The sequence below is a fragment of the Cloeon dipterum genome, chromosome 1 (genome assembly GCF_949628265.1).
Source record: "Cloeon dipterum chromosome 1, ieCloDipt1.1, whole genome shotgun sequence".
NCBI lineage: Eukaryota > Metazoa > Arthropoda > Insecta > Ephemeroptera > Baetidae > Cloeon > Cloeon dipterum.
The window spans coordinates 20,963,693-20,989,855 of NC_088786.1; the positions used below are offsets into that span (position 1 = coordinate 20,963,693).

General features: G+C 38.8%; 3 protein-coding genes across 6 annotated transcripts; all 3 read left to right on the plus strand.

The window, feature by feature from the left end:
• Positions 1-1,548: 1,548 nt before the first annotated feature.
• Positions 1,549-2,187, plus strand: LOC135939175 (baculoviral IAP repeat-containing protein 2-like). The gene has a single exon (XM_065483445.1). The coding sequence runs from the start codon at positions 1,549-1,551 to the stop codon at positions 2,185-2,187; it is 639 nt and encodes a 212-aa protein (XP_065339517.1).
• A 521-nt stretch (positions 2,188-2,708) lies between these two features.
• On the plus strand, positions 2,709-7,366 carry LOC135946890 (uncharacterized). 3 transcript variants are annotated; one of them, XM_065495368.1, is made up of 14 exons: positions 2,709-2,865; positions 3,395-3,449; positions 3,523-3,728; positions 3,787-3,977; positions 4,032-4,158; positions 4,218-4,431; positions 4,489-4,745; positions 4,793-5,010; positions 5,068-5,137; positions 5,194-6,004; positions 6,057-6,408; positions 6,463-6,542; positions 6,607-7,006; positions 7,158-7,366. In XM_065495368.1, the coding sequence occupies exons 2-14, from the start codon at positions 3,400-3,402 to the stop codon at positions 7,254-7,256; spliced, it is 3,075 nt and encodes a 1,024-aa protein (XP_065351440.1). In that variant the 5' UTR covers positions 2,709-2,865; positions 3,395-3,399; the 3' UTR covers positions 7,257-7,366. The 3 variants fall into 3 exon arrangements, with proteins under 3 accessions (XP_065351440.1, XP_065351433.1, XP_065351449.1); XM_065495361.1 differs by having other exon boundaries at positions 2,844-2,865; positions 3,395-3,456; XM_065495377.1 differs by lacking the exon at positions 2,709-2,865 and adding an exon at positions 3,206-3,322.
• A 3,172-nt stretch (positions 7,367-10,538) lies between these two features.
• Positions 10,539-13,689, plus strand: LOC135948426 (homeobox protein unc-4-like). Of its 2 annotated transcripts, XM_065497663.1 has the most exons (4): positions 10,539-11,193; positions 11,263-11,423; positions 12,448-12,462; positions 12,654-13,689. In XM_065497663.1, the coding sequence occupies exons 1-4, from the start codon at positions 10,929-10,931 to the stop codon at positions 13,107-13,109; spliced, it is 897 nt and encodes a 298-aa protein (XP_065353735.1). In that variant the 5' UTR covers positions 10,539-10,928; the 3' UTR covers positions 13,110-13,689. The 2 variants fall into 2 exon arrangements, with proteins under 2 accessions (XP_065353735.1, XP_065353737.1); XM_065497665.1 differs by lacking the exon at positions 12,448-12,462 and having other exon boundaries at positions 10,545-11,193.
• The last annotated feature ends 12,474 nt before the right edge of the window (positions 13,690-26,163 follow it).

Sequence of the window (26,163 nt, forward strand, 5' to 3'; positions counted from 1 at the left end):
AGTGCTACCTTTAACCGTCAGGCAGGAACGTAAAAGGTAATATAAATACAATTTAAGTTTGCTCTTCTTATCAATGTTTTTTTTAATTAAATCAAGTCTTTTGAGTTGGTGACAACCTTCTTCTGCTTATATTTACTACAGATTTTCATGTGCTTTGTATCATAAATTCTATTTCGAAAGTTTATATGAGAGTTATCACAGCAGTCATCTCATAATGTGGGTTTACCCTTTCTTGACCTGTTGTCCTGTTGAGTTTCTCCTAGTGCGTTCATCGGGCCCAATTTTTGCTGCCTGGGCAGGCCCGTACCTTAATAGTGACGCAACCCGGCCCCACTCATACCCGATGTTTTAACTCATCTCATTGCTTGAGCCCGCCTGGACCCGATATACAGGGCCCGAGTGCGCCCACCCAAAAAAATTAATTAATAGTTTATTTAAATTTAAAAATTTACATATATTCTCAAAAAAATCTGCACTGTTGAGGAAATATTGACCACTTCGACCGCAAATTTCCTCTGAAGAGCATTCTTTTTAAATTATCATTTGCTGGCTGTTTTAAAAAAAAATTATTTTTCAAAATCTTTCGAAGTCAAGATGACATAATAATTATAAAATTATTGAAAACTGAGTTGCAAAAACATTGCCTGCAAAGATGGTTAAAATTGAAAAAAAACCGCATTGAACCACTACACCGCATTTTTTTTAATGCGGGTTTTTCCCAAAGGCACTACTCAGCTCTTTTCGCTCTCTGATTGAACAAAAATTGGCAATGCATTGGAATTTTTTCCGAGAGCGTATGAAAATGAGGTTTTTTTGATGAAGGGTGATCGGATTTTTTAAAATACCCGCACCTGGTAGAGTAAACCCGAACCCGCCCAAACCCGGCCCGACGAGAGAATAAATAACCCGGTACCGGGTTTACCCGAGCATTTTCGGGTACCAAAAAAAATACACGGCACGTCGAACGCACTAGACTTTCTCCGCGCCCTAGCGTAAGATCGAGAATTTAAGTCTCGATCTAATTGGGCGCGGTGTGACACCCAGTCAGCGGCAGCTCACGGAACAACACGATAAATAATATAATCACATATACATTTATTCCACAAGCATAGCTCGTAAACTAGTGTATGACTTATTTATTTTTATTGTTAATGTAGCAATATAATTATAGTCAAAGAATATCATCTATTAATATATCAATAACAAGCATAATTGCATAAAAGCGCGAAACAAATATGAAAATATATTGTTCACGTGCGTTTTTTTAAATACCAGATGTTTCACAATTCAGATTTGATTTTTTATTGTTTGAAGTATTTTTCTAGCATTAAATAGACAAATTTTTACCTTACTTTAGAGAATAAGTTTAAGGATAAAAATCAAATCTAAAAGTTGATCGATTATTTCCTAATAAGACAATTTGAGGAATATTTATTACGGACAATTTTTTTATTTAAGTGTTGATTAGATTATGGCGTATACTCATTCGCACTGATATGACTTTTTGACGCTAAGTATAATTTTTGCTCTCATTGTCAGGAGAACAAAATGCATCTCTTGCCACGAGCGCTGTGTGACAAGCTGAAGTTTGAATTCGCGCTGCACCGCCTGTTCTCCTTTTATTCCTTGCGCTCCTACCCTGAGGTGCTGCCGTTTAAAGCTGAAACCCTGGCTCGGAAAGGACTTTACTGCGTAGACTCTTCCACCGTTCGCTGCAAATTCTGCGACTTCTCCATTCTTATCGACGCCAACCTGAAAGCCTGCGTGGAACGCGAGCACCCTGTGTGTCGAGACGAATCTTTCGCAACGGACGTCCCCATTCCTGAACACCTCAACTTGAACTACGAGGCGTGCAGACTATACACGGTGCTGAAAAGGGAGTGGAAATTTTTCACGCCGCTCGATTTGGCGTCAGACGGCTTCTATTACACCGGCAAAAGAGACTTGTGCATGTGCCAATATTGTTTCCTGGAGGTCGAAGGTTGGGAGGACGGAGACACGCCCAAAAACCAGCATCAACACCACAACGATTTGTGTCCTTTTCTGTGCAACAAATCGAATGTGCAGAATGTCAGGATCGGAGATGAGGAAGCAGGCTGCTTGCACGACGCGATCGGCCAAGAGTACCAGGGGTCGAAGCAGATGACTGATGCGGAGATTGCTGATGCCATCGCAAAGAAAGTGTAAAAATGTCGATTAAAAATGGTGATATTCAATGTATTAAAGGCAAACATTTGGTGTCAGTTGTTCTCCTGAGTGCACGTGCGGATGATGTATTTTTACTTAATTAAATTCATTAATTAATGCCGTGCAATAATGAATTCAAAAGCAATGTGTATTATACAGTATGTTTTCTAAGAAATTTTATTGATTCTTGAGTAATTGTAAACGTTTAATGTTTGGTGCATTAAACAATATAAAATTTCTAAAAAAATTGTTTCGATATTAAATATTTTTAATTAACCATTGAGAGGTTGGAAGGCAATGCCACTAGGGTGCTGAACATATCTGAAAAAGCGGTATTTTGACTACTTAATTTCTTTTAGGCTGAAATCGTAAGAGCTATAAGTAGGGCACTGGTTGATTAAATAAACAGTATGGTATTAACGGCATCCACTATTCAGCTTCTCTTTTTTCGCACCGCGAAAATACAAGAGGCGCGCGAGAGCCAGTTTCCGAATGCGAACGATGGCTGCGACTGTGGCCGATCATTTTTAGTTGGGTCGTGTGGTCTCTCTTTTCTCTCTCACAATCAGTAGCGAGACGTTTTGGGCACGGAAGAAGCTAGTATAATATATGTTGACGCTGCTTCACACTGCTGCTACCGGTGCTTCAACACATTTTCAACATTTCAGCTTTCTTTAGGTACCATTAAAATTCTAGGCTAACCAAGGCATTATTGTTATTCATTTTAAAACTAAATAAAATTACAAATACCGAATATCGGGCAATAAAATATAGTCATTTAAAATATCAAGATAAATTTGAAACGTATTTGTGTGCTTTTTGAACGGAAAATTTTTCTATTTTTAATTGTTCAATTTTAAAAACCTATCCTGTGTCTTAAGTCACAAATATTATTTTTCTAATATTTTAATTATTAATATTTTTGCGCTAGTGTATGGTCTTTGGGGGGCTTGTAAGGCAAAAGCATAAATTAAACTGAATAAATCCATAAATAAACTGAATATCCCAAAAATCGAGGGAGCGCCTTCAAAAAACACAGCACAAGCGGCATCTGGAGATAAAAAACCGAAGCGCGAGATATTGAAGACTTTATCAAGGACACATAAAAATGTGACTCTATAATATGCTGCTAATTGTAAGCATGGTGCTTTTTAACAGTACAATATACATTTCCCTGAAAAATACACTGTATTTCATGTGCTTGTAGGTAAAATGAATGGAGCAAAACTTGGATACTTTGAGGATGGAGAAGTCGCGAGAAAGTATGAAGTAATATTTATTATAGACCCGCGCAAAGAAAAGAAAAATATAATATCTTGAATATTTAATTTATAGTGTTATAGTGCTAGTGACGTTCTACAAATTTGAAGATGATGAGAAAAATTTTCGATTTGGAAACAGTGAAGACTTGAAAATGCTGCGACACTCATTTGAAAAATTAAGAAATTGCCACTACCATGAATTTTCGCCTTCAGCAGATGAATTACTTGAAACAATTTCGGACAAAGAAGCACTTTTAGCCTTGTTTAATAACGATAATGGTACTTATTCCTATCCAATTAGAACCATATAATTAAAGTACTACTGCCGTCTGTTTAGAAACTCTAGCTGCCTTGCCAAGTGTATTTATCCTCTACGTTCTTTCGCATGGAGGAACGGATGGAGTGATCCACACGGATCATTTCGATCATGATTTACAACAATACAAGAGCTTTAATACAAAAGACGTTTTAGATGGCCTGAAGAAGTTAGACCACGCCCAAGAATGTCTCAAATTAGTTTTCTTTGGAGTAAAATTAATTTTAATTTATTTATATAAAACTATATATAGCATTTTTTCGTAGCCATGTCGAGGTGATGCTGAAGAAAACGTCACTGCATCGGTGCAAACGGAAAACAATCTCAACACGTGCACTTTTTCACTCTGCTCGCAGCAGCACAATCAAATACTGGTCTACTCCACGGTTGAAAGTAAGAAAAACAAAGAATGAGAGTATTTTTAAAAACAGTTACGGTGTGATATTCTCCAGCCACTCGAGCGAGAAGGTTCCACAAAGGCTCATGGTTGGTGACAAAAACGTGCGAGACGTTGGACAACATGACGCAGGACGAGAGCCTCGTCGTTTTCCTCACCAGAGTCCAAAGGAAAATCCACGAAGCATCGATAAACACGATAAATCACAGCGCGTGGGGACAAACGCCGGAGTTTAAAATCTTTTCCCATCGCAAATTCACACTTTCCAAGTGAAATGCTAAGTGCACCAAATTAATTAAAAACTTTCAAAGTCGTTTTAATTAAAGATCTTCCGCGAACGGAGGTTCTGATAGCAGTGGAAACGCCAGCAAAACATTTATGTCATCAATTTTGCGGCCGGATTTCTTCAAGTGGCAGTCAGACGAGGGCGAATGTGTGAGGAAGAGAAGGGCAGCAATTTTTAAAGACGGTGCAGCAGATAAAAATGTCAAGTATTTGCAAAACGCTCTGAGCAAAAATTTGTACTTCGCCACCACGCTGCACCAACTGGATACTACATCAATGAAGGAATATTTTGCAGAGAGTAATTAGTTTATCTTGTTAAAAACCTTTTTTAATGAATGTTTTTAGTTAACGGCCCTGAGAGTGCGTATGGGTGCGTCCTGACGTGCGTAATGGCACCGATAAGTGAGAATGAAACTGGAGAGATCTGCGTTCAAATTGGAAGCTTGCAAAAGCCGATTGCCGAGATTGTGCAGAAATTCATGAGCCCAAAAAACGCCCAATGGGCTGGGAGACCGAAAATATTCATGTTCATGAACCAGGCGAACATGTACGACGATATTATCGTAAACATTTCGAATGATTTCGGTACATTTTAAATTTATAACTATTCCTCAATTAAGAGAGCCGAGCAATTTCAAATAAATGCGACAAACAGTAGTGGCTGGCTAGTGTGCGTCTTTCCAAAAGAAGGTAATATGCTGAAAAAATTAAAAAAAATAATTTTTAAGTAATTTTCATAATTTTAGAAACAATCATGAAGCTGGTTAGTATTTTGGAAACAAACGAACTGAAGCACAAATCTAGTCTGCAAGAAGAACTAGTGTCAAAAATAATCTCCTGCCCAGAAGAGGGTGCAATGCTCGATTCCACATTGCAGTATTTACTGGATTTTCCTGATTGGCCTCTCGAATTCTCAAAGCCGAGTTTCAAATTGAAGGTGGCTGATGAGAGCGAGCAGTACTTATCCTTTGAAGAGCTGCTCATGCATGGAGCTAAAAAAATAAACCTAAAAATGCTGACCTCGGACGATGAAAGCGCGCTGTTAGATGTCACGAGGGAAATTGCGCATCTCTACAAAAAGTATTTCTCTCAGTTCGGCTCCGAGGTGGTACACGTGGCCTTGCCAGGGCTGAAAAACTTTTTCAAAAGGGCGGCGTTGAAAAAGTCTGATTTGCAGTTGTCGCATTTGATAGCTTATTCTTCAGATCTTTTTGAAGAGAAAGTTGATGAGCTCATAAGAAGCAAGAGCATCGTTGCTATTGTCTCTGGCTTGGAAGAAATGTCGTCCGAGAGTAAGAATTTGTTTTTCAACTGCCTCAAATCAATCACCCAATATAAAAATCACGTCTGGATTGCTACCCAGCCATATCTCGGAGACGAAATCCTTGCGCTTTTCGACGGAACTGGAGTAGATGTGGAAAAAATTTCCTTTACCGCTATTTCTAAAGTAATAGAAAAGCCATCCCAGTCACCGACAACGAGAGAAAGATCAGTTGAGGAATATTTGAGTAACACTCTGGAGAACAGGCTTAAAACATTTGCCTTGCACGCAGTATCGTAAGAACAGCCAATAAAATAGGTTTCTTGATTTAGAAAATAATTGTTTCAGGCAAACGAGTGCCGAATGGCAGGAAGTGACCAACAATAAACTTCCGGCAAACGCTTTTCTTGCGGGCCACTTTTCCACCTACCCAATGTACGTGTGCAGGGCTAAGCACGATGGCAATCTTATACCAGGAAGAGCTGTCCCTGGTCTGAATTTGACTTCGTTTGCTTGGAACGAGATCGAAATTCGCTCCAAAGAAATATACGAGGTCCTGATTGGCGAGGATTTCCACTGGAAGCGTTTTGACTTTGACAAACAAGTCCCGGACAATGCTGTCGTTGGCGGCCACACGCAAGAGGGAAAACTCATTTTCGTCGGCAAAGTGAAATACGAAGGGCTGGAATATATCGGCAAGGTGACCTGAACAAGCATTTTTGTATTTTGGAAGAAAATAGTATTATTTTTTCAGATTCACACACAACTCAAATGTTGTTTTGTCGCTTTTGCGAGCAAGGAAAACAGCTTCACAGAATGCGAAATCCTCTTAAGGTTTTAATTTTTTGTTCCTGACTTTCAAATTTATCGAAATAAATTTATAATGTACATTTTTCAGAGGCGTCTTGGTGCAAGATGCATCAGATGATTTGGAAGAGACCAGTAAAAAAATAGAAAATGAATGGGCAAGAGTAACCAAGGGAAAAATTCCAGAAAATGCCTTTCTCGCTGGCATGGACAATTCCGACCGAAAAATGTACATCTGCAGAGCGCCTTGCAAAGGCGAATTGATTCCTGGCAAAGCAATTCCGGCTTTAGAGCGGGCATACATAAGCTACGCCGGTTACGAATATTGCTCAGAAGAGTATGAGGTTTTGGTCGGGGACAAATTCGTCTGGTGCGCATTTAACTTCAAACAGAGTCTACCCTCCGGCGCTGTCGCAGCAGGGCGGACCGCCTACGGAGAAACCCTTTACGTTGGCAGAGTCAAACACGATGGGGTTGATGTCGTCGGTAAGGTAAAGGCAGTTCAATATTTAAACGCGTCTCCATCAGAAAATTTTACTAGTATGTATATAATAACTGATATATAGTAAAAAATAGAACGTGGAAGAGAGGAAGTTCTAATTTTTCTTTTGTTCGTTTTAACGTGTTAATTTAAAATTTCAGATTCATGTTTCTCATGGGCTTTGTTACATCCCTTACAATGGAGACGAAGTTGCGTACTGTACTTGTGAGATTCTTCTTAGAAGAAAAACTGTCATCTAAATTTAATTTTGGACCAAACTAAGATAATTTGATACGAATAAATCATCAGTATTATAAATTAAGAATCATATTATGCCACCCGTGTAACAAAATAAAAAGTTCCTTGATTAATAAAACTTATTTAAGAATGGCGACTCCCATAGGAATGAAATATTAGGGAAAATGGAATGCTAAAAAATTGGAAATAGTTAAAAGAGAAAAAATAATGTTACACACGCTCTCGTACTGTACAGCAGCTGTTTCGGACCAGCAGGCCTCGGATCAACAGTATGCGTAACCTCCAAAACAAAATTCGTATTAGCTGCAGAGAATTTTGAATCAGCGACCATTGAAAATGTCTCTGATTGCAGACGAAAAGAGAAACGATTAAAAAGTCGTGACAGCCCCGCAAATTGAATCTTCCTGTGATAAAAATTCCCTTGACAGCAAGCCACAAAATTCCATCCTTTTTTATTTGAGCTATTTTCAAAGGGGGAAAAACTGCTCCTAAAATTACGAAAAAATTCTAGAAAGGGAAAAATATAAATAGAGAAGGCTGCATGCTAACTGCCACCCAATGAAGATAATTATGATGGCAAAGGGTCGTGAAATTTGCTTTCTCCCATTGAGATATAAGCTTTTAAACTTTAAAATGAAAAAAATATGTTCTTTATTATTATATGTTTGTATTTTATTCTTATTATTTGCGAGATAGAGAAGAAAACATCAGAACTCCCTATTCAGATTAATTATTTTTTTAAATAGATTTAAACAATAAAACACTTTCATTTTATTCGAAAGATGCTGGCAAAATTATTTGCCCTTGACTGCAATTTCAAAAAAATTAGGAAGAATTTTCATCAAACTCTTCCGAAACGTGCTACACGCGCCGAAAACGAAACAAACTTTGAGTTCATAGTTCCCTCTTCTACCAACAGATGTCTTGCACACTAAGTTCCGCCACTAAAACGTTCGCTGCTCCAAACCACCCATAGATAGAGCAAGCTCTTTAGATTTGAAAAAAATCCTTTAGCCATTTATCTTCAACCGTGTGCAATAAAAATTAAGTTATTAAACATCAGCAGAAAAAAACGTATTTCCGAGCAAACAGTACCATATAACACATGAAATTGAAAGCATAAAACATAATTCCATCAGAGTAATCTTATCAGGCAAATAGATGATTTTTTATATATTGCTGAGACTTATCGTTCTCTTTACGCGCTGATATAATTTATTTGTGAACGCCGGCCAATTGTGTTTCTCTGACAAGCTTAGGCGCGTGTGCGTATATTTGTGATATTGCTGTCAGGCAGTCGCTGTTTTGATTGATTGGCACTTTATTTGAGCAACCCGTTGAGCCCGCGGGATGAGTGCTGCGCTCTTAGAAGCTTTTATCAATCCGCCTCGTAAATGTTTTTTGATCGAATTAATAGCGGGTGAGAGTGCGGCATTGTTTGCGCTTTACTCACTCGTGTTGACTTTATTATCAGTGTAATTGACAGCAGATGGGGGTTAAATATACGATTTCGAGTGGCGCTGCGCCGCAAAGAGCAGCCAAGTGCGAGACGGCAAATATACTGCACACACACACGCTCTCGCGCGGCGCACGTCAAATCTGTCAAAAATGTTTACAAACACCATATGGCCCCGTGACACTTTTCTATGATAGTACAGAGACGGACGGAATACTATGATTTTTTTTCTCTCAGAACTCGAAACTAAATGGGAAGATGCTTTAAAATTTAAATTAATATTGCTTTGAATACAAGATAAAGACAAACTATTATGAGAATCAATAAAATCTGGAATTGTTTCAAAATTTTCAGAAAATTTTCAGCAATAGGAAAATTGACTGGAAAGTAATACATAATTTTTCTGACATTTTACCACGCCTATGAGCAGGAAAGATGCATAATAGTTTTGGCAATGGGTCTTAAGGATCTTGATGATTTTTTTACTGAAACTTTGCCCTATTTGACAGAAAACATCATTAAGAAAACTCCACCTTTCCCAAATTCGTGAATTTTACGGGTGCTTCAATTTCAAATTTTAGAATTGTCAAGTTTTCTCCATACTAGTTTGAGTTGGTCGGACACTGATGAGCTCGTCACGTCAAGAGGAACAACCTTTCTGTATATAGGTCAAAGGTTCACTTTATTATAATTTTCAAAATGGAACTCAAATTTAAAAATGAATGTATTGAAATTTTCAAATTTTGATATCGTTATCTTGTAGAGCACAAAAAAAATAGATGTGTCAGATTCTTGAATGGCGTATTGCTTGAATTATATATATATTATATTTTTTATAAATTTAACTATTAAATTGGTGTTTTTTCAGGATTTCAAAAAATTGCTTATACGCCCAAATCTCAGCTTCTAAGAAGGGTTCAGATTTTAAAAAGCCGCCCCTCCACTAGAGAGCCGAAGTAGTCTAAGGGTTCCGCATAATCCTTATTCAACCCCCTTTTCGCACCATGTGCAAAGGGTCCATAAAAATGTAAAAAATTTACATTCTAGATTTGAATGAAATATTTATTAAACACCAAAAGGTGTACAACAGACATAATATACAGAGTAATTAAATCACATATCAATGCTCGTTTTTGCTTTGGCGGCTTGGCACAACGTCAGATTGTTCTTAACACATTAAAAAAATGGTAAAAGTTAATTTGTTTAATATCACAGAATTTGCACTCTTTACATTCTAGATTTGAACTCCTATTAATTGAGTCACATTATTAAACAACGTCTTTCAAAAAGCACTGAACTTAATCAAACAATCATTTGATCTTTGCAAAATATGAGCAGAGCTAAGTATATAGGGTAAAATTAAAAATATTTCTTATTTACTCTCAATTCAAGAAACAATAACTATATATAGTTTACGTCAATTAAATATAGTACTAAACTGTCCTTTATATTCTACATCTTATTTTTTTTTAATTTGGTAGTTTTTTACAACTACTGCCTCGCCAGAATAGTTACCGATAACGGATTACAATTAATTGTAAATAATAAAAGTTTGCGTGGACGTTGAATAAATATAATTTTCTCTGTATAATATACAAAAGGATGATGAACAAAAACCGATATATGTGAAGTCAAAAGTATTAAATTTTTAAAATACTTAAAAATTAGCAATAAAGGCAATTAATAACTGTTAATATTTAAAAATTGCAGTGTTTTAAGATTATTATTTTGATATTACATTTTTTAAAAGCATAACATAAGTTTAAAGTACAGTGTTAATAAAATATTTAAAGTAACTCTCTAAAGCATTTTGATTGAAACTAACCTCCTTCAAGAGGGCATAGCTCACTCAAGAGGCTAATTTGCTGTGCCAACAGACAAAACCAACGCGAGGAGAGGAGAAAAAAATTTGCCGCGGCTAAAGAGCACCGCGCAAGCAGGGAAAAGGGTTGCGCGCGCCTCTAATTAAAAGAGCGGACAAGTGTGCGGAGGAAAAAAGCAGCGGCGCGGCGAGAAATGCAAATCGGTCGGCGGTTCGCGGTTGCCAGGCAACGGGCGCGGGGCGGGCACCCCTGGCGCGCGATTGGCCGGTGGTGGGCTCGGGGGCGTGGCCTCCGGAGGCCTCACGCGTGGTGGGCGCCCGCAGACTATTCGGCCGTGCTCGCTGGCGGCGAGCGGACGCGCGTTTTACGAGTTCCACCTGGCGCTTAGCAAAGGGATGACCCTGGTGATGGATTACCGCGGCGGCCTCCCCCTCGACTGGCTGGCCAGGGTGCGGTGCAACCCTCTGCTCAGGGTTGCGCCCCCGCACCCGCTACTTTTCCCGTCGCACCTGCTGCACCCTGCCTATCGTCTGCCCCCGCACCCCCCGCTGCCCCCGGCCGGGGTGCAGGCGGTGCCGTTCGGCCTGCGTGACCGCAGCCCCTCGCCGGGCACCTCGCGCCCTGACAGCTGCTCCCCGGGCCCCAGCAGTCCCTCCAACGGTAGGCCCCGACCCTGAGTTCGTCACGAGCAGCGCCCTTCTAAGTTTTTGTTTTGGTTTCGATTCGAAGGTGACTGCGACGAGGCGAGCAAAAGGCGCAGGTCGCGCACCAACTTCAACAGTTGGCAGCTGGAGGAGCTGGAACGCGCCTTCCAGGCCAGCCACTACCCTGACGTCTTCATGAGAGAGGCCCTCGCCATGAGACTCGACCTCAAGGAGTCCAGGATAGCCGTAAGTGCAGTTTTTTCACTTCTAAAATTTTTTAACCCTAGGCTTCATGCGCTAAAACAATGCAATATATAAAGTACCTGTTCGCTTTAAAAGAAAATTTTTAACTTATTTTTTCAATAATTGATAGAAAAATAAAAATCCCTGTTGACACTCTCTGGTTTGGGGATTAAACCTAAATACATATTATATAATGTTGGGGTCGTTTTGGTGAATTTCTTTCACACTAAAGATAAGGTTGGCTAATATATTCCTTCATTAAGATTTTTTGATTAAGAAACTTTCATTCAGGAAAAGGGTTTAGCGTTATTTAAAGTAAACAACTTGATAAGAATTTAAATCAAGAAGGCAAAGCCGAACTATCATTATCCATATCAAAACTATCGCTGTAATTTTTTAAGTCTCCAGATCACGTACGCCTTAAATAAGAAGAAATACTGTTCCGCTGAACAGTTCTCTAGAGCGGGTTGCAAATCTTTGCTATGATTTACAACTAGATCTTAGAAAATATTTCACAATACAAATTTTAAAACGATCTATACGCACAGTTTTTGTCCTGGTTATCAATTTATTGCTCAATCAACACATTTTTAATGAGTTGTATTAAAATCTGTAATTATATTATTTTTATGGGTAAAAATATTTTGCTTGTAAAATCTGTCTCACAAATTGAGCTTCAAAATACGACAACTTGAAGGAGTCTCAAGGGATTTTAACGCTGCAATGGAAACTTATAGCACTCCCCATTGATTGGTTTTTCTTCCTTATCTTATATTCTTAAATCGGAAAAATTATTACAATTTGAGATAATACGAGATCTATAGAAAAAATACATCGCAGATAGAGTTTCATATGAAAATTTATTAATCTCGACCCCAAAAGAGGAACATTTTTGATAGGATTGTCGTGTGAACTCACATATATAGACGAGCCCTCCCTTGATTTTTTTAGATAGATGATGTATTTTATATTTTTCTTGAACGGTCATGATTGGTATATCTCTATACACAATTTTTTAAATTTTCAGATTCTGACCATACAAGTAAGTTGAAAATTTTCAGGATTTTTCTGAATTAAAATTTAACCTCATTTTTAATTGGTCCATGCATCATTCTATAAATTCCCGCGCGAACGGGTAAAATTTAAATATTAACTTCAATGGAACAATTTTTTCAACCAAGTCAAATAAAATTAAAATCGTGGACATCTGAACTGATCATTTTCGCTGCTCAGGTATGGTTTCAGAACCGGCGGGCAAAGTGGCGCAAGAAGGAGCACACAAAGAAGGGACCGGGCCGGCCGGCGCACAACGCGCATCCCCAAACGTGCAGTGGCGAGCCCATCCCTCCGGAGGAGCTGGTGCGCAAGGAACGCGAGCGCAAGGAGAAGAAAATCATGAAAACGTTGGAGAAGCAGCAGAAGAAGCTGGCCCTGAAGGGCATCAAGATGGGCCTGGAGGAGCTCCGCAAGGACTGGGAGATGCAGAGGCGGCGTCCGCACCAGCAGATTTCCAGCAGCCGCTCATCGGTCACGCAAGAGGCCACCGACCTTTCGGCGACGCCACAATTGACGACGACAACACCGACGCTGGCGCCGAAACGCTCGGCCAATCCGTTCAGCATTGAGAGCCTCTTGTGCAGGGTCGACTCGAACAAGACGAGACTGGTCCAGTGCAGTGACCCTGCATGAACCTGAAACCCTTTTGATCCCTCCCCTACTTTTGGTTTGTGTTCCAGTGCTGCCAACATATCACATTTTCAAATGAGCGGATTAATTTTCCAATGAATTCTTCTGTGTCTTGAATGAGTTCCTCTCATGTTCGCAAAAATCAAAACTCAGTTCTTCCTTATATCATTTGCTGGTACCTGACGATTTTCGGCTTTTATTCTGCGCTCCACTGTCCAATTCAATAAGTGTATGTACATATAATATTTAAACACTAAACTCGTTTTAATAATGGTTTAATTTCGAGTTAATTCTCTGTGATCAGCGCCACATATTTGATAAATATAATAAAAAGTTTAACTTATCACGACCGACAACGCGTGTGAAACGACGGCAAAATTACCAACAAACCCATTATTCTGGTCAGTATTTCCCGCTTCGATAAGAGGTGAGGAAATCACATTAATTTTGTTCTAATTATTTCCGTTTTATAAGGTTTATAAATTATGCAAACTAAGATGATATCAAAACATGTAAATAGATGTGCGAAGAGAGTACGTGAAAAGTTAATAAATGTTAATTTTATTAAACAGAGAAAAGAGCAGCACGCGTGTTTTTTTCGCCTTCCCCCGAATGCATGATGATGATAAAAAAGAGCGGCGGCGGCGGCTTATTTTCCATTCATTCGGCGCTTAATGCCGCTTGTTGTCGTTGGTCTTGTAATTGCCTTGTCGGCCGACCCACCGCACCACCCCATCGCACCCTCTCGCTCTCTCGGCGCGCGTGGAGCCTCGCAGGGGTGAAAAGAGCTGCCGGCGTGGTGGCAGGGGGTGATAATGCCACCGCTCTCTCTATATAATTTAGTTATAGTTAGCTGGCTCGAAAGCCGAGGGAGCGAAAAACAGACAGCCAGTTATCGTCGCCGCTGGCTGCATCCCCGTGCTGTCTGAAGAACAAGGGGACCGACGGCAGGGTGCCCCCATGTAATAACATCGCGCCTGCGACAGCTTTTTTAAATAAAGTGCATTCCTGCGCAAAACACACACTCACACAAAATAAGCCGCCACTTATTTCCCGGAACACGTCGTTTTTTGCCGCATCTTTCCCTTTATTACGATGCCGAGGATTGGGATTGCTGGTTGAATTTCTGGTGCACCTTGACTGCATTGTTTATTACTTTTTTGTTTTATATTGTCACATGTACCCACGTCACTGAAGTAATTAAAAGTTATTGCAAAATAAATTCATACTTCTTTTATTTGCCAATTACTGCATTTCAGGTGTTTTAAGCCTATTTCATTTTGCTTACTCTTTATTTAATTGTGTTAAAGAAACTGCCGGGCAAAAAATTCCGAGCTGCTATAAAAAATAATAATCAAGATTTAAAAAAGATGTTATATAATGTGTTCAAACAGTAAGTTGCAGCCAAAAGTATTGAGATAATCGACATGAACATTTTTTTAATTTTAAGACTTGTTTTATTGCAGTAATTTTAAATATTTTTTTGTTGTATGCATAATCTAATTGCTATAAGGATTCAGGTAAAGCCAAAATTGACCTTGGTAGAGTCGTGCAATTTTTTTTTGAGAAAAGTGGCTGCAAAGCTAGCATTTTTTGCAAACTTGAAATCTTTTTTCTCAACAAAGGGTTTCCCTTAAATGTGTCACACGCCATTGGATAGATCTCGACAAAAGGAATCGAAATCTGAGTAAAAACTATAGGGTACAGTTATTTAAATTTTTAATTTAAATTATAATAATAATTTGGCCATTTTCTCTTTAGCAGAAAATTTTAAAAAATCTCAATTGGGGATCTAATCAATCCACTTTAACAAGCAAAGATAAAACAAATATATTGATTTGAGTAAACAATTCCCTACGATTTTCGTGAAAAAAGTGCCTGCTGTTTTGTATGGGAAATGAAGCGGGGATTTGTTTTTAAGGAGGCGCGTCGAATCGGCACAGATTGGTCACGCGAGCGCGCTGATTAATTTTATGCTAATCGGCGCCGCCGCGTTCCCACGAATCCGGCGCAAAACCCACAACGGGTGCGGCGCTAATTTCAATTTTCCACCACTTTTGCCGAGTCTGTTGCTGCGTCGAGCCGAGAGGCAAATTTCCATAAAGCCGATTCGGCATGGCAAAGTTTTTCCGCTCCGGCGACAGATGAGCGGCGCTCGCGCGCATTGCTCGTCACCGAGTCTCACGCAATCATGATTGGGAAAATTAGCGCACACAATTAAAATGGGGAGGCTGAATGCGGACCGTTCCAAATCGGACGCCGCTCAACGCAATTTCTGTCGCGTGTGCTCCAATTATTCCGTTCTCTAATCGCAATTTCATTTTGGGTGTGCCTCTTTGTTCGATTCTATTTAACTGTTGATTTTGGCACAGTTAAATTCAATTCGTTTTTTATTTGCATGGCATTTTGAAACAGTTGTCTACCCAGTTTTTCTCAAGGCTGGTTCTGACAAAAAATCCGGTTTTCCAGACAATCAGATTTTTTTAAATCCATAAAAATTACCGAAAGATTTGCAAGTCAAAAGCTCAATTTGGAATAAACCTTTCCAGATTGCGATCATTTAATTTAATATTTTCCACTTCATAGATTATAGACATGAAAATGACTCGTTTTAGGCACTTGAAAAATTTATTTTGATTATATTTCGATATGCGAGACTATTTAAAAGTCTTAAAAATATTTGAAATTATCACTTACCTGCTTTAAATTCTCAGCAATAATAAAATCCAGGTTTTCGGTCACTTCATCGAGAGGTTTGTCTTCTGGATTAACAAAGTGTAACCATTTTTTCATTAATTTGTCAACGTTGTCTGTTAATGGTGGTTAAACGCGTATGTAATCTGCTGCGCAATCTAGGTGCAAAATGCTGTCTGGGAGGAGATACAATTTAAATCTGAAATTGACGTTTCACAACATCGATTGGTTAAAAAAATCCTGGGAAAAATCAAAATTACAATCACATCTAACTGGGGCAAATACTGGGGCTGTACACGAAGAAAATTGAATTTGAATTAGAGGATGAGTGTTTTCGCTAAAATGTGGGGGGGGGGGTGGAATTCCTAAACATGACTATAATTTTAAAATAGTGCTGTATTATATATATTTTCATATCTCTCCAAAACAGTTATTTCCAGAAATTACTGGAGAGAATCACTAGACAGTCTCTTTTCCGTCCATTTTGCCTGCCCTTTTGTTAAATCCTGTTTTGAACGCGGTGTAAGTATTTTATGCGTAGACCTCGGCGGTGGCTGCGTTCCAATAATAAAAAGCATGCGCGTAAAATGCCACATTTTATATGTTTTCTTCCACTTGGCTGACTTATTGATCTTTGCTGCATGTCTTGTTGGTTGTACCAAGATTAAAAAGCAATAAAAATTAATCTCTCGGTCTCTTCAACTGATTTTATTGCTGCGATTGCAAATCGTCTCGCTCGCCGTACGATTTATATTAATCAGCGTTTGTGTCAATCAAATTTAATTAACTAGTCGTTCTGTTTATTTCATATTTATAATGCCCCTCTCTCCCTCTCCGATGTGCCATTATCATCATAAAATTTGCATCAGCATGAACATGAATTGTGACGCAAATAAATCTGGGTGCGCGTGTGTGTTCGATATATAAGAATATATTTTTAAATGTGTAACATACGCTGCAGTGTGCTCGTACAAATGACGTACATCTCATCTCCCGCAGCATCCGCTGTTTTTCTCCGACTTGCACGAAAAAAGACACATGTGCTGCTTCTTCCCAATCAGCATACATAAATTGATAAAAATTTCAATCGGCTCCTTTATTCATCCAACTGCTGTTACACTGCTCTCGTCGAGTTGTCTGCTTGCATGTGCATATCTTTATCGCTCTATAGTAATTATTTTCCTCCCCGAGGGTCGTCGGAGGTCACAAACTGGGTCGTTATCGCGAGGAAAAAATCCTTCTACTCGCATTGCGCACAAAGAAGGTTTCTTTCTTTCTTTCTTTCTCTCTCTCTCTCGGTCTTTCTGCGCTCTCGCTTGTTGTTTTATTTCCTCCGCGAGGAAGCAGCAGCTGCCCCAGGTTCAGGGGTCACCGTTGAGTAAAAGAATAAGGCACCCCTTGAGACCGAGCTATGGCGAGGGTCAAAAGATGCTGTGTGTGTTCGCCTCCTTTACGATTTCTGCTGCGTCGTTCGCCCTCGTTAAAATTTTATTTCTCTCTCTTTCTCATCTCTTGTGCGCCGCGCGCGCGATCGAAAGTCAAAAGCGGCTTTGTTTCTCAACGAGAGCTAAAAGGGAAACACTTGTTCGCCGAGAAAAGGATGTTTTCCGTGCTAATTGGCTGCTCGTTAGTTGAAAATAAAGTGCACAACTTGTTCTCTGCGTCTTTCCCAAACTAAAGTGGATTATCACGACAGTCCCTATCGAGCAAAAATCATCACTCAATCTATTGTCAATTGAATAATTACTATCACATTAATAAAAATAATATCACGTGTCTCATTTAATACAAAGGGATAGCTAGGAAGGCTAAGAAAACACCAGCGCAGCTACAAAAGTGATCGACAGAATATGAACGTATTTTATGTTCCATATTTTATTATTTGTTATTTAGGATTTTAAACTGATGACCCTGAATAAATATCATCGTGCCTATAAACTGTCCACTATATAAAGGTCAGTAGAGGTTGCAGTAAAATCCCTCACTAGAGATGCATTTTGAATTTTACATAATTCAGATGTATAAATTATCAAAATATTATAGAGCCAAAGAATTGGCTATTTACTTAATAAACTCAAGAAGCTTTAAAATCAAATTTCAATTTTTGACACTTTATTTAGCTATTTTAACTATACTATAAAAAGTCCAATTTTATTTATTGAACACCTACAAAATTAATTAACTAAATTATTATGAATATTGCGGGTTTCCTACAGCATGAGTCTAATATCGCACACATACCGAAATCAATAAATTAGAGCAGTTTTAAGTGTTTCAATTAAATTCTGCGGATCATATCTAATACAAAAAATAAATTATATGGATTTCATGTGGAAATCAATATCTTAATATGAACAAGCAATAAAATCCTGCTGATATTTAAAAAATTCTTATCTTTATATTTTTGTAATAAAATTGTATCTGATCCTTTGAACGGGTCACAAAGAAAAATTATTAAATTTGCAGGAAATAAATCTATTTATTTGTGCTTAAATTAAACTGTTGTTTCAATCCACTTTAAACGCAGAGTGGTCTCCCTTAAACAGCTTTTTACGTCTTGTATACAAGGCTGTTTTCTTCTCGCCAGAGATTAAAACAAAAGCAGAGGTGTTTTGCATAATATATTTATATTAAATGCAAAAGAAAAGCCGCGCACCGACATTTTGTTTGAAGGCAGCAACAAAAAGAGACACCTAGCTATTCCGCAGCCAAACACGTTTACCTGCTTTTACTCTCAAGCACCCTTGTCGCTTGCTTTCCGTCTTTTTGAGTGCTACGAGCGTTGCTTCGTCAGCACAATTCGCGGAAATAAGCCGGCTTTATCTGCCTTGCTCTTTTGATAATGAAATAAAGAGCTGTGTGCGCGTGCATTTACTCACCGCGACTGCAACAAAAGAGACACTCTGCAGGCAAAGGCGAGCTCTGGATTTATTCTGCACCCCTTGCATTATCGTTAGGGTTGATAATTTTAAACTAAGTTAATCTTGCTTCAACTCTATCGTGCCATCTTTATACTCAAACTAGTTCGTGACGAAGATTATAGATATTAGAACTACTATTTGTTTAATTTGAAATATTTTATTCTTGCTTGAAATCTAAGTTGGTAAAATTAAATGAGTGAAAGATTATGTTAAAAAAAGGCTTTAAAATTGTTTTCTTTATTCACTAGAAGATCGGAACAAAATTTTAGCTGTATAACTTTTTAAATTTAAAAAATATTTTTATAATATTAAAGATTATATAGAACACATACCGTACTCATTCTTTGAGAATGGATAAAACCAGATGAGCTGAGGCTAAAAAATTATTTCCGATTTTTTTCTGTTCGAATGAATGATATAGTCTAATAAAACCTAGTAAAATTACTGGTGTTTCCTTTAATAATTTGAAAATTACTTAGTTGCATTAACAAATCAAAAGGGAAAATTCTGCAGTTGGAAAAACCTCCAATGTTTTTTTTATTTTCATAAGCAACGATGATCCGTTAATTAAAACCGGTTGCAACTGATAAGAGGGACCAGGCAGATATTGCATGTTCTGCATTTTGAAACAAATTAAAAATAAATTTGATTCAGTATTATTTGTTTCTTAACATTTCCGTTAAAGTTTCTAAATGTAACATTATGCGTCTAGGATAGTTGACCCAAGATCGTTTCTGACTAACGGGTGGTGGTGAAAAGGGCGCCTATCGCTCTCTTTGCCAATCATTTCCTGCCCAAATTGCCCTTGGCGAGGGCATCAAGGTGTCCGGTTTCCTCCTCAAAAAGCCATTTATTCGCCCACCCCGCGCGTCTCCCCGCAAACACTCGACTGCGGTGAATATATGTATAAAAGAGCAGCGGACGGGAATTTACGCAGAGAGACACGTGCAGGTAAATTTATCTCTCCACCCTGCCTTCCGCCCGTGAATAAAGAGCCAGTGCGGGACAAACAGAAAAATATTTGCACTCTCCTTCAGTGATTGATCTCTCTCGACGGACAGAGCAGCCGAAAAGAATTATTACTGCACCGCGCTGTTCTCTTCCTTCCTCTCGGTCGTGAAAAATAATGCCTGCTCGCTGGACAATCGGAGAGTGATATTTTAAAATACGACAGCCCCTGAATCACATCATGCTGTAGACCAAAAATCAAACGCATAAAATTCTAATTCAAGGAAGATATATGATACCCTTAAATATTTAGTTGAATATATTGTTTTGATTAGTGAATCTCATTTTATTAAATGAATATTACATTTTACAAACCATTTCTTTAAATTTCTTAAAACGTTTGTCTCAGGACAGAAGAAACGTTTCTATCGAGAAATTTCATTTCAGAACATGATTTTTTAGCCTTTCCTGTGTTTCGCATAATTTGTAAATTACAAATCTCGGGTTCTAACCAACAGAATTGCAAAAAATTATCTACCGTTAGACTTTTCTCGACCTCCCCTGGCCAGGCTGAAGGGCGTTTAGAGGTGCAGACCCTCCACCCCCAAATTGCTATATTTGAACATTCTTGTGGGAACTAAAAACTTGTACAGAGACGAGTGATCAAATATTTTTGTTCCTTTTGTATTCAACTAATATTCTGTTTTTAACTTTAAATAAGTTTTGGGATGATAATTGAGAGTGAGTTATGGATTAGTTAAAATATTTTTAAGCCATGCAGCAGCATGCTTCGCAGTATTTTGTAGCTCCCTTTAAACCCTTTAGCAGGTTAAGGAAGATCGAGACGAGTCTGAAGGTGTGCAGTTTTCGCAATCCTGACAGTTAGAACCCAAGATTTGACAAATTTGCAAAATTCAAAAAATAGTAAAAAAATCGTATTTTTTTAGTTTTGAAGTGGAAACCTTCTAAAACAGATCTGATATTGTCTCAAAATTTCACGACTGACATGGGACAACTTTCAAGCACATTTTCATCCTGAAACCCTGATTTGCTGTCGTGTCTACCGCGATTGGCTGAATCAAATTCGGTCAAATGAAAATTTTATGCCAATTGAACCTGAAAATGCACTGCAATCATCCAAAAATTGTGAATTAACGCCATTTTTGGCCGGCTCCAAACAATTTGTTCCCCAAGTGTCTAATTTAAATTAAAATTCCGCAACGTTTTGTTCAATTTTTCAGTTTACCGCTATTTAATATTCAGCTCATGAGATAATTAGCCAAATATTCATTTAATAAACACGCTCTAGACCAATCAAATCTATTAATCAGCACCAAACATCTCTCACACGAGTATCAAATGCGCACATCGCATATCAGGTATTTAGAATACAAATCGATTTTTTGTCTTCTTCCGCACACATGCATATCTATTCTGTTAATACTGTTGATCCCTGGGTGTGCTGCTGCCTTGCTGGTGCATTACCCGCCACGCACCGAGAGCAATATTTTTATCGAGTCCCGCTGCATAATGGGGATGATAAAGCGCAAAGGGCGCGACTAATTCGGCTAATAAATCTTGCGCTGCGCCTCTTTTTGCTGCTGGGGGCGATTTGTCGCGGCCGCTTTCTTTTATCGCGCCGGGTGAATTAAAATAAGCGAAATAACGCCGCACACGCCGGCCACGCGCCCTTATTTCACGCGGACGACCCACCCCCGGCGCGCCCCCTTTGATGGTGTTTATTGAGGAGAGCTCATGAAAATTTCCAAAACATATTTTATCTGATGCTGCGTCTGCGATACAAATGTATACACTCAACCGATTCGGCCTCTAATCCGGCCCAAATCCCTGCTTTCGCCGACACACAAACACGAACTTTTCCCAGGGGTGGTCGGCCCTTATATTGCTCGGATTTTTGCCTTCAAATGTGTACACGCATTATTGGACGTAATATACTGCTGGCAAAATGAGACGAGAGATGTTTTTCGTGTACGCCTCTCGTGGGAATTTGTTTGCGTGGCAAAAGATTGAATGAACGCGTGTATCTTTGCGTTAAGATCTTTCCACTAAACGTCCAGAACATTCTCTTTAAGTAACTGCAGGAAAACCACGCTTACGAAAATAATATTAATAATAAAAAATACTTTGCGGATCTAAGATAGGAAATACTTTGTTTATTATCGCATATCCTTTAAGGAATCAGTTCCATATAACATAATAATTTGTTTTTTCCGTTCAAAATGATTGGGTTTTTCTGGGTTTTAGCTCTGATAATTACTGAAACAGCAATCTGAAAGGAAAACTTTCTCTACAAAACGTCCTTATCTCAATTAATGTGCTGCGCTATGAAAAAGACGATAAAACGACTGATTAATATTAATCTATACAAGATTAAAAAATTTATAGCTGTTAAATATAAAACGATTTTCAAAGTCTATACACGCGAGTGTTAAAAAAATAATGAGGAAAATGGATTGGTCTTAAGTCGCGGATTGCAGTGTTTTTTGTAGGAGTCAGCATTTGACTGTATTTAAAAACATTTTAGGTTCTGGAAATAAAAAAGCACCGGGATTTTTTTCGAAAAGGCGACAGTTTGTTGCTGCAAATTTTAAGTTAGAGCTTCTTTTAGCATTGAAAACGATAAAAATGGCTCTAAGATGACAACAAAAAACGAATATTTTCTCTGCTATTATAACTATTAAAAAGATTTCGAAGGGGTGGACGCACTTACACTGCTTTTTGGCTTATCTATACGGGAGATCTATCGGTCGAATGGTGTGCAGTTTTTATAAATCGGATGCTATTAGAAAGCCAAGATTTAATGGAAAATGTGTTTCTCTGTCGGAGGCAGTCCTAACAAGAAAACCTAAATCTCGGATTCATTAAGCTGGAATAACAAAAATTTAGCACCGTTCGACTTGTCTTCATGATGTACTGAAGTAGATTCAGGGTGATAAATGATAAACACTAATTTTCCGTGCAAAATGAGATGTTAAAAATAAAAATAAATACAAAAGTTTTGGCACTCTTAAGACTAATAGTTTGGCTTTATCTATATAGGCTCGAGGGGACAAAAATTACAAACTCAAGCGCCCATAAAGTCCGGTGTGATTGGGACCCGGGTTTCAGCATTCGTGCATGTTAGTGCAGTGCGCGCCCTCCCCGGTCCTCGGACAGAGATAAAAAAGAGCAAAGTCTCGCAAATCTATTGGTAAGTCCGTGGTTTTCTCAATGGCATTTTAGTCAAATGGGGCTTAGTTTCAATTAAATTTTTATAAAAATCCTTTGACCCCTGCCTGAACAGTGTTTCGTATTCCTCAATAAAGGCTAAATAATGTTTGACCTCGAATTTCAATGAGAAAAATGCAACTTTTGTATCATAAATGAAGGGAGTTACTGATTTTTCAGGGACACTCTCCTCATAGAAAAATGATTCGAGCGCCAGGAGACAAATCAATAAGAGGCCGCATTGTGGCGATAAATCTAAAATAAACCGTATTTTCCGGCGCGGAAAATGCTGCTTTCAATCTGTCGGTCGTAAATTGCGTCGCGAGCATTCGCTTTTTCATTTCTAGCGCGCGCATTTGCATTTTTATGCGCTTTCGCCGGGAAATAAATCTGGTCGGGCGAGCGAGCGTCGGGCCGACCGACCAATAGATTTACATTCGAGTTGTGTATTCTGTGTGTTGTTATTTTTATTGGGGAGTGGCGCGGCGTTATTTTTCTGCCGCCGATCAGCCCGTCCGCCGAGACCGACGAGCGAGCAGGGCAGCGGCAGAAGAGAAATGTGCATTGTTTTGTCCAACCGGCCGGCCGGCCAGTAGAGCGGCGGTGAAGTGAGTGAGGCACATTAATTACGGATCGTCCGGCGTGATGCAAAAGCCGGTCCCAATTGGCCAATACATCTCTCTCGCTCTCGTTCGTCCAACTAGCTGGCTGCAGCGGCCAGATGGCGCGACGAATAATTCAGCGGCGGATGATGCGCTCGCTCTCTCGGCTCTCGCAGCCAAATGAGCCGACAAAACGAGTCCCGAATTATTAATGAGCCAAAAAAATAACAGCAGCCGCACCGTGCTTTTGCGCGCGAGCGAGTGCATCAGCAGCACCGCGCGATCCCGGCCCGGGTGTGAAGTGCACATCACATAAATCCACCCCCGCCCACCCACCCACCCACCTTCCCCGGGGAGGCGTGTGTGTGGCCGTGTACACATTGCGCCACCCTTTGTGCCCACCTTTGACAAATAATGAAATGACAATATCACGGCTCCGCACGACCACTGAAAGGACACGGGATGTGCCGTTACTTTTTTATTCCTCGCACCTGGCAAATGACTTTTTGCCAGCTATATTCAAGCGAGATTTTTTACTGTCAATGACAATGGGATATTCAGGAAGAGAAAATAATGATGACACTTCTTTAACAAGCATACAAACATAATATTGTCAACGCAGAGAGAGCAATGAAGTGGTTTTCCTTCCTTTCCGGGTGTTTCCACGAGGATTTCATATTTTAAATTTTTGCTATCGTCTGTGAGATAATTTGTCCCCAAATCTGTGTATGAATGTGAACTCTATTAAAAAAAACTGATAGGCCGATTTTTCCCTCTGATACCAAATAATATTTTTGTTTTTTTGGATGCGTGGATATATGGAGGGCATAGTTGATCCACAATAAAATTACTTTGAACCAACATTTTTAATTGAACTTCTCCTTGGAATTTTGGTGTGTTGTTATAAATGGGGGTATTGAGGTGGTGAAATAACCAACTTTGACAGGAAATGATACGCTTTTTTCCGAAAAATCAGTGTGAAATCTAGAGAACCTTGGCGTTAACAAAAATTCCCTGGGCAAAAGTAATAATATATTTTTATTAGCTAATTATCAATCAAAGAGCTGCAAGGATCTGTCACCCCTGATATGGAATAATGCTATTAAAATTATTTTCTTTTATTAACTCAGAGCGTGTTTTCAGATAATTTTACCTGAACAGCAATTTTGTCTTGCAATTTGTTTATGCCATGCCATTCCATCGCATCCTTTTTACTGAAATGGGTTTAGAACGTTTATTTAATCTGATTTACAACAAAATCATAATTAAAATTACCAAACTCCCCTTTTCACTTTTTATAAAGTCGACTACCGAACTAATGTCTTCTTAATATTATATATTTATTATTTTTTGCCTTAGAGAAAATCCAATTCCAAACTTGGGAGTCTTAAAAATTTGTCGTCACAGAAAAAAAACCAACAGAATTGAGAGCATAAATGCAAATTATAGTTTTGGACATTGCACCGCAGTTAGCAATGGAAATTATTTCATTTGCACATTTCGCTAATTCTGCTTTATTTCAATCGCACGGGGTGCGAGTCTGGCGTGCCGTGCATGCGGCGGCGGGTAAATGTATAATAATTGGCGACCGCTGAATATTAATGCGCGGGCGATGGACGTGCTGTGCCGCTGAACACTCGCGAGAGCGCGTTTTCGCCGCTGATAAAATGTGTGCTGGCGGTTTGAACGCCGCGGGTGTAATTCTATTTGCGCCAGATTTATTGTTATTATTATTATCGCATCGCACTGCTCGGGCAGCAAGCTATAGCATTATCGCGCCGGCTAACACAAACTGCGGCGCCCGCCGTTTTGAATTATTCGCGCTTGCCGGCAGCTCGCCGCTTCGTTTGTTTGTTTCAATTAGGCCACCATTAGTTTAATTATTGTGGCTCGTTGCGCACGCTATATGAGCAGCAACGGCAACCCGATTTATTCGGCGCCGTATTAATTCGCAACTCTGCTGGCAAATTTATTCAATTTGAGTGAGTCCAGTATAAAGGGAGGAAATAATTTGGATTTTAATATTATGTAGAAATACACTACTTGCTCTCTGTTGACCTTTTTGACTTAACTAATAGTGAATTTATCGATTAAGAAAAATGCTAATTTGTATTATCATCAATACCCTACTGCATTCTTCATCAAGCCCATAGGAGTCTTTTTGCCCTTTTTGCTTTTGCTTGAAAGAGATTTCTTTAAAGGTATTTTTTATTTATTGATGGGTCCCCTAAAATGATTTTGTTGCTCATGAGAGGTTAAGACGAGTCTAACGGTAGACAATTTTTTAAATTTTGATGGTTAGAACCAAAAATTTGTAATTTGCAAAATATGCAACTCACGGACAATTCGTATTTTTCGAGTTTTGAAGTGAAATTTGTCGAAAACAAAAAATTCACCATTTTTAAATTTTAAAATAAGTTCACACATGCTATGAGACAACCTTTAAGCACATTTTCAAAATTAAAAAATTCGAGCCAATTTCCAAAATTTTAACTACATTCCAAAATTAACATCTTGTTCTATTAGGTCATAATATTTTTTGTCAGCTCGATCGGGCTTGGCGAGAGGAATCCAAAGCACACCTTAGTTTTGAAATTGCACCACGGGAAGACGTGAGAATAGATCTGAAAGTTTACCTAAATTGTCCGTAAAATCCATATTTTT